Source organism: Merops nubicus, unplaced genomic scaffold (assembly GCF_000691845.1).
Source record: "Merops nubicus isolate BGI_N331 unplaced genomic scaffold, ASM69184v1 scaffold43834, whole genome shotgun sequence".
Lineage (NCBI taxonomy): Eukaryota > Metazoa > Chordata > Aves > Coraciiformes > Meropidae > Merops > Merops nubicus.
The window spans coordinates 1-13,395 of record NW_008604333.1 but is presented as its reverse complement, the minus strand read 5'-3'; the positions used below and the strand labels follow the sequence as shown (position 1 = coordinate 13,395).

Genomic DNA, 13,395 nt, shown 5'->3' with positions numbered 1-13,395 from the left:
GGGGAGCTCTGCCGCGTCCTCACGCCTCTCCTTCTTCGTCTCTCCTTCAGGTGGTTGGCTTAGCTGCGAAGCAGAGCAGAATACGAAACATTTCCAACACTGTAGTGAAAGTAAAGCAGATCCTGGGGCGAAGGTAAGAGGGCAGGCACCTGAGACGTCTCGTTTCTCCCAGTAGAGCTGCTCAGTGAAGCGCAGTGTCAGCACTGATGCTGAAGGTGTTTTAATGGTGTGGTAGTAGTTAAGCTGACCTGGTACTGCGAGGAGTATATGTCATATCTTAACAGTTCATAATGAACTTTTTATTCTATATATATTCCTTGAATAAAGAGATGAGTAGTATTTTATGTCTGAATTTGTCTCTGAAAATCCAATTGTGAAATTGAATAACCAGTTACATTTGATAAATGGTTAAGTTTCTTAGCTAAAATGTCTTGTTACCTGGATGTTTTCCTGTGGCCAGAATCCTCTGGTTTCATTTGCATTGTTTTTATTACAATGGTGCAACACGGTGACATAACCCCAGTTGTGATTTTTCCATTAGTGGGGCTGTGGCAATTTGCACCAGCAGTTCCCTTGGTACTGGAACTGAACTTGCTGGTTTAGGTCTGACATTAGAGATGTGATGAAATTCCCAGTGATAATGCAGCTGTATGTTACAGCCCTTTGGTTGAATGGGGTTGACAAGATGATGTCCTTCCTGGTGTAATCCTCAGCACTGTTCAGATGGGTTGCTAGAGGATTGAGAATGGTGAGCTTATCACTGTCACCTTTTAACAGTCAACAGCAGAGGTACCACTGAATTTTTTCATTGAGTAGAATTATTGAGTCTAATAAAAGTATTATGTATGAGGATTTAGGATAGCAAGTTGAAGCAATGTATTGGTTTTTGTTTTCTCTTTTCACTAATAAGTATTTTTTTAATCATAATTTGGGGAAAGGAGATTGAAAGATACCAGCAGTCAGAACTTTTGCTTTTTCTTCTTGTAAATGCATCTGTAGAATGGAAACCAGAATTTTGGTTGAAGTATAGCTCCATATACTGTGGATGTTATAAGGAATATCAGCAAGTTCAATTTGTGCCATTACCGTTGAGCTTATGTTTTATTTTGTTATTTTGAATTTTTCTGGACAGCTCTGATGACCCACAGGCAGAGAAATATATTGCAGAGAGCAAATGTTCAGTGAGTATGATTTAGGGTTATTTTGTGTTGTTCTCAGAATAACTTGGGTTGTTTGTGCCACATTGTGTTTGTGTTGTGTAGTGATGATCTCATTAGATGAGGTCCATTCCCTGCTATACAGAGTGTTTCTCTTCTTACAAAGCAGAGAACTTAACCACAATCTGAGATCTGACATCAAAATGTAGGCCAGCAGAAAGATTCTGTGCATCTTTTGGTCATTCTTAAAAGGGATGACTCTTAATATTGGGGAATGCCATTGTGGTGTTAGTGCTGGTGGAAGATGCTCAGGTTACAGCATCTTGTGCTAAAAATGCTTATCCCTTGATGTAATCTCAGTGTTTAATTTTGATTATACTGTGCTTGTTACTAGGAACCTTTTTGCAAACAAAGAGAAGGTATCCAGGGAAACACATTCCTAAAGCAGTAATGATTTTTTTCTGTTTTTTTTGACTGGTTGTGTTGACATGATTATATGAGTAGCTGTTATTTTCCCTTATGGAATATATACAGGCAAGTACTTTGGTTCTGAACATTCCTTTTGCACTAAGAAAAATTTCTTAATAGAAAAAGGAATTTTGGAGTCTCAAAGTCTGTATGAATGCCACCATATTGGGTAATACAGGGTTTTTGTGATCTTTAATAGGCATCTTAGAAGCATCTTAGAGCACTATCACAGAAAGTATTTATTCAGTCCACTGCTTTTTACTTTGAACAGAAACTAAATTAAACATTACTTTTTGTTACCAATTTTTTTTTTTGCTAACTAAATTGCACATTTAACAAAGGTTTGTTGGTTTTGCTTACAGATAATTGAGAAGAATGGAAAACTTCACTATGGAATAGATAATAAACTTATTACCCCAGAAGAGGTGGCAAAACTAATTTTCAGTAAAATGAAAGGTATATAGTAAGTAAAATCATGACATGTTTCTGGTGTTTTTTTAAGCTGTCCTCATATTTTTAAGATTGGTGTATTTGTTTTTGGCTTTTAATCAACATATTCTGCCTGTGTTTTTAAACAGAAACTGCTCAGTCTGCAGTGGGTTCAGATGTCAATGATGTTGTTATCACTGTACCATTTGATTTTGGAGAGAATCAGAAAAATGCTCTTGGGTAAGAGGATGAAGATTTCTCTGTTATTTCACATGCCTAAAGCATGATGAGCAATGCAGAATTCTCCTGCTGGACTTCAGCTTGTGACCTATCAGTCAAGACATTGGGATGTTGTTGGAACTGGGGGAATTTGAGAACAGGAGATTAAACACTGACTTTAGAAACTTTTCATTGCATTCACCGTTGTAACAAAAGTGTAATTCTGAGTTGGTTAAAGTGAGAGGGAATTGTGGTACCAGCAAGGACAGAATTGTTATTTCAGGTGTGGCTCTTCCATGCTCCCTTTGGAGTGCAAAGAGTTTCTCAGCCCTCCTCCCATCCATTCATACAGCACTGACCAAACCAGGTGGTGTTACCTGACTTTATGGAGGAGTCGGAGAGCAGGTACAGAGGACACACCAGTGTTCTGCTTGGAAAAAGTTCTGCTGTTAAAGCTCCTCCACATGAAAAAATAAGTAGTCTTAAAGCTGTGAGTAATGTATGTATCACAGACTAGAAACAGATGTTGCCCAAGCCCTTATGTTTTAACAGTCATGAAATACTTAAGGCACACTTGAAGTTGGTCATAAAACATTAGCTGGATATTTGTGATGTGTATAATGAAAAGTTTGGTTGCTTTGCTCTGCAAGTTTCAAAATAACTTCAGAGTGGAGGAAACAACTTGCAGGGCAGTCCCAAGGTTACAAAAGTTTCAAGAAAACATGTAAAGAAAATGTTGGAAATGAGGGGCAGTAGCTTGATGGGAAAGTAAAAGCTGTTTTCCTAGAGTGATTACTGGTGAAATAGTGGTCAAAGAACTTTTAATGGCACACCTGAAGATAAGTTACCAAGTTGGGTTGCAGGTGGGGATTCTTCATCTTGTAGAAGGGCTTTTTGCTGGTTTTTGTGGGGTATGTAGACTACTGCATCAGTCTTTCCTTTGATGAGCATGCAGCAGATAACTGAAGAATACAGCAGCAACTGAACTTCCTGATGTTTTTTTTACATGCTGTAACCATGCTCTGAGTTGGTGGCATATATAGTTCAGATGAAATGTTAGTAGTGTGTGTGACTATAGTGAAATCATTCAAGTGAAATTCTGTTGTGCCTTACTGCAGGGAAGCAGCTGCAGCTGCTGGGTTTAACGTCATGAGATTAATTCATGAACCTTCTGCTGCTCTCCTCGCTTACGGAATTGGCCAAGATTCACCCACTGGGAAAAGGTAAAATCCTAATATTTTGCTTCTTAAATGTAAGCTGCTGTACTTAAAACTTAAGAAATCTTAAATGATGGGATGCTGTGTTGCCTTAGCCATCAATACAGAATTAATGATTTGAGGCTTGGTTTTCTTTTTTCTCTCAAGAAAGCCAATACCAATTTAGAAGTTGTAAATCCACAGTGTTTTAAATCCCTCTTTTTTGGGTTTTATTTGTTTTAGGATTGTCTTTAAAGATTTGTCCCCAGATTCTATCTTGCTCTTTAATGAGCTGATTTGCTGTAAGAAAAATACATCCCTCCTTCAACAGACTTTGGCATAGCTTGTTTTCAGCTGTGGGAAATGTGGCCATTTCACATATGGTAGGAGAACTAAAGCAAGGTTCCTGGGTTCAGCCAGGTGCCTTTGGTTTCCCACAGGAAGATATTCAACAAGACTTTCAAAATAGCAGACTGCTGTTGGTGCAAACAGATGGGTTTTTTCTTCTTGGTTGATATTTTTTACCCTTCTCATATAATTTTTGTCTGTAATCCTGAATATAATGTTCAATTCTCAGTTGTGTTGTAGAAGTAGCATTGGCTACTCTCACTGTATGAAATGGTCTGATTTGTTTTTTTAGGGGACATTGTCAAGTAGTCAGTAGCACTAAGATGCATGAAATAAAAACAACCCAAACCAAATTCTCTTGACAAGAATGATTTTAAAACTTGCAATACATTGTGTGGTGGACATCTTTTTAGTCAGTGTGTCAAAGGTCAAAGTGAACATAATTTTAGATGGCTTACTAATGCTGCTTTTTTTTTTTTTTTACTTGGCAGTAACATTTTGGTTTATAAACTTGGTGGAACATCACTTTCTATCACAGTCATAGAAGTAAACAGTGGAATATATCGTGTGCTTGCTACAAACACAGATGATAGCATTGGTGGAGTTTGCTTCACAGAAGCTCTAGCACAACACTTAGCTTCTGAATTTCAGAGGTGGGTTCTGAATTCCAGGCACGCTGCTGTTGGGACAGGAGCTTTGTCATCTGGTGCTTGCTTTCAAATAAAAAAAAAAAAAAAATCATGCTAGCTTGTCAGATGTAGTTCACTGCTGGCTCTGATGACTTTGAGGTGGTCAGTTGGGTGCTGTCACAGGAGACTTTTTGCATGAAACATGATTTAGTTGACATGTCTCATGTTGGATATTCTGTTGCTTTGTAATTTGTTGCTAAAACTGGTTAATTTGCAGACTTGTACTGTTTCTTGTAGTACTTTACAGGATTTGTTCAGCTGAGAAACTGTTCAGAAAGACTTAAGTCTGTGTGATAAACACCAAGGCCCAAGTCTGTGGTGCCTCTGCACAGTCGTCTTTAGTTGAAACTGAAGACATTTTTGAAGACATTTTAAAGCTTTCAATAGTGGCACTGTAGATAATACTCAGATACCTACAGAAAAAAACAGTTCAGTAGATCCGCAAGGGTTTTCCTTTCAGAAAGTTCATGCTATCACTCAAATGTCTGCCTTTGTAAACTGTTATCTATCTTTTTTTTTAAATATAGATCTTGTAAACATGATATTAGAGGGAATCCCAGAGCCATGATGAAGTTAATGAACAGTGCTGATATTGCAAAGCACTCTTTGTCAACGCTGGGAAGTGCAAACTGTTTTGTGGATTCACTGTATGATGGACTGGATTTTGATTGCAATGTGTCCAGGTAACTTGAATCTTTTATATAAAACTATGCTTAAAGCCTCTCTATTTGGTATTTAGGATGTTCAATAAGCTTTGTTTAACGATGTTAATTTTAGAAACATAAGTAAGATAGAAGACCAGCTTGCTTTCTTTCACATTGGTGGTTGTATTATGATGTGATTTGTAGTGGCTGAGGTAGTAACACTGACAATGGTGCCCTAATGGTTAGAAAATCAAGTGCAGAAGGCACAAGGAGACCCCATCTTTGGAGTCTGCTTGTTGATTGAAGGGAAATAGATACTGTTATTACTCAGAGTGGTTTCCCTCTCTCACATTATTGTTTTGGTTGTTGGATTTTCTTTAAATAAAAGAAGACTTTTGGATTCTTTCATTCAAATGAGCCATAGAATGATGGGAGTAATGGAAGTCTTGGTGTTGCCTCATTGACAGCTGTCATAGAAAGGTGTTTTCTGTCTTTTTGCTCATTCTGCTGTGTTCTACTCTTAAGACTTTTCTCTCTTGATGTTCTTTTATTGAGATGTTCAGCTATTTTTGATTGGTCTTCCAGTCAGCAGCAGCCTTAGCAAAATGAAGTAGGCTTTTAGTTCCAGAGCTGTTCATCTGCTGCCACAGCAGTTGGATCTGGTAGAATAAGACACAGTATGTCTGCTTCTCTGGAACTTCTTCTGGCTCAGTTTTGGATCTGACCTCTTGTATACATACAGAGTAAAACTTCCTCTTTAGGCCTGAAAGAGCCTGAAGCAAACACAAATCTGTTTTTCCATTTCCTTAACCTACTCCCTGTGTGCAAGTCAGGACACAGTTTAATTTGCCTCTGAAAATTCAAGAGACACTTTTGCATCTGTGTCTCCATTTTAAAGGTGCTGAATCAGTTCCAGGATACTTTTTTTTTTTTTTTTTCCACATGAGGGAAGACAATGATTCTTGGCTTGTTTTTTTTCTTTTTTTTTTTCAAGAAACAATAGTGGGTTTTCTCTAGAGTACACTGAAGAAGAATTAATGTGTGTCCCATGTAGGTGTTAGTGATGGCAACAATAGCAAAGATACTTTCACAACAACAGAAGGTTACTTCTTAAAGATTAATAATTGGGAAATGAGTTTTGGGTTTTTTTAATCACTTAGTACCAGATATAGCTGGAGAGCCAAAGTATATTGTAAAAGTGATTGTTCTTCCATTTCAGGTATTTGTCCTTAATGGATGAGATTACACTTTTTGAATTATTTTTTTTTTTCTTCTAGGGCCAGGTTTGAACTTATCTGTTCTTCACTTTTTAGTAAATGTGTGGAAGCAATTAAGAAGCTCTTGCAGCAAGTTGGATTTACAGCAGATGATATTAATAAGGTAATAATAGAAATCACTTGCCTGTAGTATGCTTTATAACCCCACAAAAAGAATATTTATGGGGCCTATTTTCTTTGCAGACTGAGATTATTTCATGATGTGTTTAAGCATCTTTGGCTCAGATTCAAGTATGTAGACACAAGACCTTTAGAACTCCTGTCTTTGCTTTGACTTCAGTTACTTAAAGTCAGTATAAGGTAGAGTCAGAGTCAACAAAGTGTTTTTACTGCTGCATACTGGGTAAATGGTGGAGGATTTGTTTCAGCTGGGTGTGTTTGTGTAGCTCTTTGTAGAGCTGAGGTGTACCTTCTTTCAGTCTAGTATGTAGGCTTTCTTCTGCCTTCACTGAGCTTGGGATGGGGTTTGCTGACACTTCTGAAGAAACTGAGTTTTGACTATTGTCTTAGCTGTTGAACACATTTCTTACTGTCTGCTTGGTCCCTATGCTCCTCCTTGTAAGCTTAAAAAACTTCAGAACACATTAGATGCCAAACCATAGAGTGCTTTAAAACTGAAGATGGTGAGTGAAGTAGCAAACAGCACTAGTTCCAGTCAAATGTCTGTTTTGCTTTGGTGTGACAGAGTAAGTTCATCTCAACCCCTCTGCACCTGGGAGTGGCAAACAGTGCTGCGTTTATTGCTGGTGAAGTTGGCACAAATTCTTTGTCAGAAGTTGGTGTTTTAATGATACTTGATGCTGTTTCAGACTCTTCATTGGTGTTTGCTGTGTCATGTCTTAATTTCACTAGTAGGATAATGAAGCATCCTGGGCCATTATTCAGACAAAGTCTTTTGTTTTCAGGTGGCAGTATTTTTAGATGGCCCAATGGGCCTTTCTCTCAGACCTTAATGCTTTTGGTGGGAGGCACTTTAAATGTAAAAATAAATGGACCTAATCTACAACTCTTATGTTACCCATGGAGAACAGTGGGAATTAGCTTTGTTTCCAAATCTGGTTAATTTCAACAAAGCAACTGTAGTAAGGGAAGGTTCTTCAGAGTTTTTTTCTTTCACAAGATCAGTAAGTGATGGCTGGTTGTCAATGATGTCCCTCAAGATTTGATACCAGGGCTAAAACCATTTAATGTCTCTATTAATAACACAGATGATGGGGTAGCATGTGCCCTCAGCACATTTGCAGAGAGTACTGAAATGAGGGGAGCAATCAATACCACTGTAGGTCAAGGCAGCTATTCAGAGGGCTTGAAAAGGATGAGAGAATAGAATACAGTACTTCAGCTGGAGGAGACCTACAGTGATCATCCAGTGCAGTGGAGAAGGTAATGAAGATCAGCAAAGTCAAATGTGGGGTCTGGGGTGGAATAAACACCTGCAGCAGGAGAGGCTGGCAGTTGCTAGAGAGCAGCTCTTCAGGAAAAGACATGGGGGCTATAACAGCCAGTGCCTCTGCAGCAAATGTGGCCAACTGCACACTGGGCTGCACTAGCCCAGCTATTTTCCCTAGCCCAGCTAAGGAAGGGGTGTAGCCACAGGTGTAGGTGTTTCCCTCTTTGGCACTTGGACAGTGTCCGTGTATGAGCTCATTGTTTTGGGCCTTCACAGGGGACTGAAAGTACTGACCTGCTGGAGCCAGTCCAGCTGGAGGGATGTCAAGGTGGTTTGGGCCATATTGCAGGGGAGCTGGGTTTGCTCACTGGCAAGAAGAGGCTCAGGGAGATTAGTGCTGCCTGCAGTTACCTAATTGAGACAAAACCTGGCTTACTCCTTCCTACAGGTGCATGATGAAAGGGTGACTGGCAAGCAGCACAAGTGAAAATGTCGGGGAATTTTAGATACCAAGAAAAGAATTTGTAGTATGAGGATAGTCAAACACTGAAACAAAGGCCCACAGAGTCTGTGGAATCTGTACCCATGGAGATAAGTTCCTGAGCAGCCTGTTGTAACTAGACCTTGTCTGGGCAGGAGGCTGGACCAGATGACATCTGGAGGTCCCTTCCAACCTGACTTAAGATGAATTGATGAATTTTTTTTAAAATGTTACTTAATTGATGCTTCCTGTAAGAAATTTCTTTGAGATACTTCAAACATGCAAGCTATTTCCTTTAACTTCAAATACAAAAGTAACAGAAGCCAAGCAAAGATGGCATCAGTTTTTCTTTTAACAAACACAGATGGTAAAATGTCCCAGGGCAGTTTCCATTTCTGCACTGCAGGTTGTGACCTGCTTTATCAGTCAGAAGGAAGATTTGAATTCATTAAGGCATGTTTTCCAGGTAGTTCTGTGTGGTGGGTCTGCTCGAATCCCAAAGCTACAGCAGCTGATCAAAGACATTTTCCCAACTGTGGAATTGCTGAATTCCATTCCTCCAGATGAAGTCATTCCCATTGGTGCAGCCATAGAGGCAGGAATTCTGCTAGGGAAAGAGAACCCTTTGTTAGAAGAGGAAACGCTTATCGAGTGTTCTGCCAAAGATATTCTTCTTAAGGTAAGGCTAAAATTATTTAACTTAGAAATTGCTACTGCTGCTATGACTTTACAGCACTAGTTAGACATGATTGGTGTTACAGCAACAGTATTGCTTTATTATTAGTTCTACAGATTGGCTGTAGATCAGCAGTAAGTGGTAACAGGTTTATTGACAGTCAATTGACAGGAAAAATTTCATTATTTTTAGGTTAGGAGAGATAAACTATGTCTTTGCTATGTTGTAACAGCTAGAATTTTTTATTTATAGGAACACCAATTTTTTTGTTTACTTGCTGTCAGAGAATGAATCTTGGGTTTCTTTTCTCATGGAGCACTGTTGTAACCCTTCCAGCTCAGTAAAGTACTTGAAGAAAGGTGTTAACTTTTGTTTTTCCTTTTCAAAGGGAGTGGACGAGTCAGGGGCTGACAGATTCACAGTGCTGTTTCCATCAGGGACCCCGTTACCAGCTCGAAGACAGCACACTCTGCATGCTCCTGGAAACACTTCTTCTGTCTGCCTTGAACTATACGAGTCACTGGGGAAAAGCCCCATGAATGAAGAAGGTAAATTTGCACAGGTGAGTATATACACATTCATAGGCACTTTTAATATCAACCCCTTGGAAATCAAGTTGGGGGGTGAGGGGGGAAGAGGGGAACCAACAGTAATTCCACCCCTACCAGAAGTTCTTGTTACAGAATTAGAATGACCTGAATCTCCTTGGGAAGGATCTTTAAGCTTTCTTCTGTAGATGTGTTATGAATTATTGAAGCGCTTTTTAAAGAAATAGAAGCTTCCCTTTGGAATGTCTAAATGGCTGGTGGGGTTTGATGTTTGCTGCAATGGCACTACTGTAGTAAGCTCACCTGGGATGAGGTATCACCAGTCATTCCAATAACATTTTAGAAGTAAAACTGCTGGAGGTAATGATGTAGCTAGTGTATGTACTGTTCATTACTTTTTGATCTTCCCAGGCTGGAGAGGATCTTGGTCTTAAATACTACATTTGATTTTCAGCACTGCAGAGAGCTGAAAAGGGACAGATCTGTACTTTGGGCAAATGGAGTCCCCTAGGGCATGGTTTGGTGTTGAGTTATTAGTACAAGACACTGAACAGAACAAATTGCACACCTTGGTCACTGTGTCATTTCCATTAAACTGCTGGTCAAGGATTTAGAGAACTTGATTATGATTGGACACCCCTTATTTTTTGTCAAACAGATTGTACTCCAGGATTTAGACAGAAAGGAGGATGGTCTGCACGATATACTAACTGTTCTCACTATGAAAAGGTACCCAAAATATTTATTTTTCTGCTGTGTAACTCCACAATGTTGCACTTCTGACAGTCTTTTCTCCCCTTACAGAATGTTTAATTTTGTGTTCAGAAATTTCAGCATCTCATTGCTTGCAGGGCTAAGTTCTGTAGGAATAGTTTTCATGCAGTACCTTCTGTGCTTTCATTGTTTGATTCCTGAAGTGTTCCAGGCCAGGCTGGATGGGCCTTTGAGCAACCTGGTCTAGTGGGAGATGTCCCTGCCCATGGCAGCGGGGTTGGAACTAGATGATCCTTAAGGTCCTTTCTAACCCAAACCATTCTGTGATTCTGTGATGAAATAAAACTTAATGTGGTAGGACAAATGATTTTTAGCAACTTTTGAACTGTTGTTCAGCTTAACCATGCGTGAGAGCAGCCAGGATCTCAGATTTCCTGTGGGAGGGGTTGGTAGTTTGCTGAATCCCCACACTCAGGGAAAACTGGGGTAAAATCTGTCTTTACTGGTTGTAAAGGAATCCATGAAGGACTTCTCACATGCAGCACTTGTGATGAAAACCTGTGGCTTTGTCCTTTCAGAGACTGGGTTGTTAAGCCTCAAAAACAATGCCACAGGAAATTTCTCTTCAGAAATCTACTTTTTACAAAATTACCTGTTTATTCTGTGAACACAGGAATTATGTTGTGATAGAGTGAGGAATGGGGATGACATACTGAGGAAATTTTTCTTTACTTTATTAGGCCTTAATAGGAACACTTGGGATCATTTGAAATAGTCTAAATAATTTATAAAGATATTAGAAGGTGGAATTCTAAGTAGTTGAAATATGTTTGTGTTCTAAGAGCTGTCCTCAAGCTCCTACTGCTTTTCCAAATAATAGGAAAGTTTTCTAGACGTTGCTGAAAAATTAAATCCCTGCTTGCTATCTGAGTTCAAAACAGTTCATTTTGTTTTGTTAACTATCAGGTGTATTAATGGTCTATTAATAGACTTCACCTAAAGTACCTTGTTAGTCACCCAGGGATTTGCACTTAGTGCTGATGGGAAGAACATCTTGGGGACTATACATGCCACTTGTAGTGCAGAAAACCTGCATTATTTTAGTAATGTTTAGGTGAATAATATTGGGAAAGCTTACTAGAACACATCTATTTCCATCTAAATATTACATGTGACTTCTGTATCTAGGTGAAGTAGGATTCAATTTTGTCTCTAATTCTTGGGCTTTGAAAACTAAGGTTTTTCTCATTGGAGATCCTACTACCACTTCATGAAAGTCAAGTTCTCATGTTCTCATGCTTTGAGATGTCCCTACCTGTTGGTTGCTGTTGGAGTTCTCAATATGAATTTTTTTTTTAAATAATGCTACTGCATATTCTATCTACAAACCTGTATTAAAACTTAGTTACAATATTTAAACATGTTCCTGAATCTGTTCCAAGATCTGTGGAGAGGATGCATGCTGTAATGGAGGGCAAGGACTGCATACCTAAATACTCAGTTTCTTAGATCAGTTTCATCTGTGTTGAAGCATTTTCTTGCCTGCATATTTTGATACTAATATTTTTTTTCCTTTCCTCTGCATGAAAACTTGTTTATCCTCTCCAGAACTTGCAGCAAGTGTCATGTTGAGATGTAGTCCTAACCATACCTTTCTCTTTTATCTAGGGATGGGTCCTTACACGTCACCTGCACAGATCAAGATACTGGAAAGTGTGAAATCATCACTGTTGAAGTGGCATCATAGTCTCTTTCAAAGGGCAACACTTTTCTAACTTGATTTTTCTTTTTCTCTCTCTTACTGACTTCTCTGCCAAACTGGTGATTCTCTGAGATGTCTTTAATGATTCTTAGAGGACTGTAATAAACTGGAATAAAACATTAATTTGCCACCAAGTGGAGTGGAAAGCATGGTGCAAAATGTTAATCCAGACAGACAGATGGCAGAGCACCGAGTTACCAGCACCTGAGTTAATATGCCAAGGACCAACCCTTGTGCCTGTGGGTCAGCAACAGGCATATCATACAGTCTAAAGATTTTTTTCTTGGGCTGATCAGGTTGTGTACCCCCATTCAGCCAGTGAATCTGTGGCTTCAACAGCACAGCACGGAACCGGTGAGAGCTTGACTGGTGGAAATCCTCCCTCTGTTAGTAGTACTAGATTGTCCTGGAATCCTCTCTGGTCCTGAAGCAGTGGAAGCACTGGCCTTTTGAGCAGAATTTTTTATTTTCAGGAGTTGCTGTAAGATGGTTTTGTGGTGTTACCTGAAAAATGTAAGGGTTATGTGTGCTTATTTATGTGTTGTTAATAAAATACTTTTTTAGTGCAAATTCTGGCATACTCCATGTTCTTTGTGGCATGGTTCTAATCTGTATGTTATCATTAATTTGTTGGGATTTAAGGAGCTTTTTTTCATTTAGGTACAGAAGTAATAAGGAGATGGAGTGGGTCAGGGTAGGGATTTGAGGCCCTCAGCCTAATGTGCAGTTAAGGGGCAACAGTTCAGCCCTGAGTGGGAGGTGTGTCACTGAATATTATACAAGATAACATCAGAGCCTCAAAAGCGGAGACTGAAACTAGAGTGAAGGATGCCCGTATGGAATTGAAGAGACCTGTGTTCACTACAGGCTTCCCAAATTGTCCTGCGTTTGCAGAATGTGTATTTTGGTATTCTTCCTACCTCACAAACCAATAGATACTTCATCACAGAGATAAATCTTACTATATTCCAAACAAATTGTATGGTGTGGTGTTCCAGGCGAGACATGAGGTTTGAACTTGTGAGGCTTCCTTGAGTGGACAAAGTGCTAAGAAGGTTTTGCCTCCATGATCACTGGAAAATAGTAAATACTTCTCCTGTTCCTGTGTAAAAATGTCTAAATAGGGTCTCGGAAAACCCAGTCAGGTTCTGCCCCAAGAGTGGAATCCTCCAGCCATTCTAAGTACAAGTAGAGAGACCCTTAGGCACCAATGAGCAGCCAGACATGTTTCCTTAAACACGCTTAAGGATGTTCTGGGGTGTCTAAGAGCGCCAGTTGGTGGGGTTCGTGGAGCTTTGTAGAATGACCTTTGGAGGCCATCTAGTTCCTCCCCTGCACCGGCAGGGACATTGCGACTGGGGCAGGGGCCTCAGAGCCCCGTCCGACCTCGCCTGGAG

General features: G+C 39.5%; 1 protein-coding gene across 1 annotated transcript; it reads left to right on the top strand.

Annotated features, from left to right (window-relative positions):
* Positions 1-50: 50 nt before the first annotated feature.
* Positions 51-11,983, top strand: HSPA14 (heat shock 70kDa protein 14; the record flags this gene model as incomplete). The annotated part of the gene is made up of 12 exons (XM_008938967.1): positions 51-133; positions 1,133-1,181; positions 1,988-2,081; positions 2,204-2,294; positions 3,392-3,496; positions 4,309-4,470; positions 5,034-5,189; positions 6,428-6,530; positions 8,765-8,977; positions 9,363-9,536; positions 10,181-10,251; positions 11,905-11,983. Coding segments are annotated over 12 exons (1,380 nt in total), but the record flags the coding sequence as incomplete, so codon positions are not given.
* Positions 11,984-13,395: the final 1,412 nt, after the last annotated feature.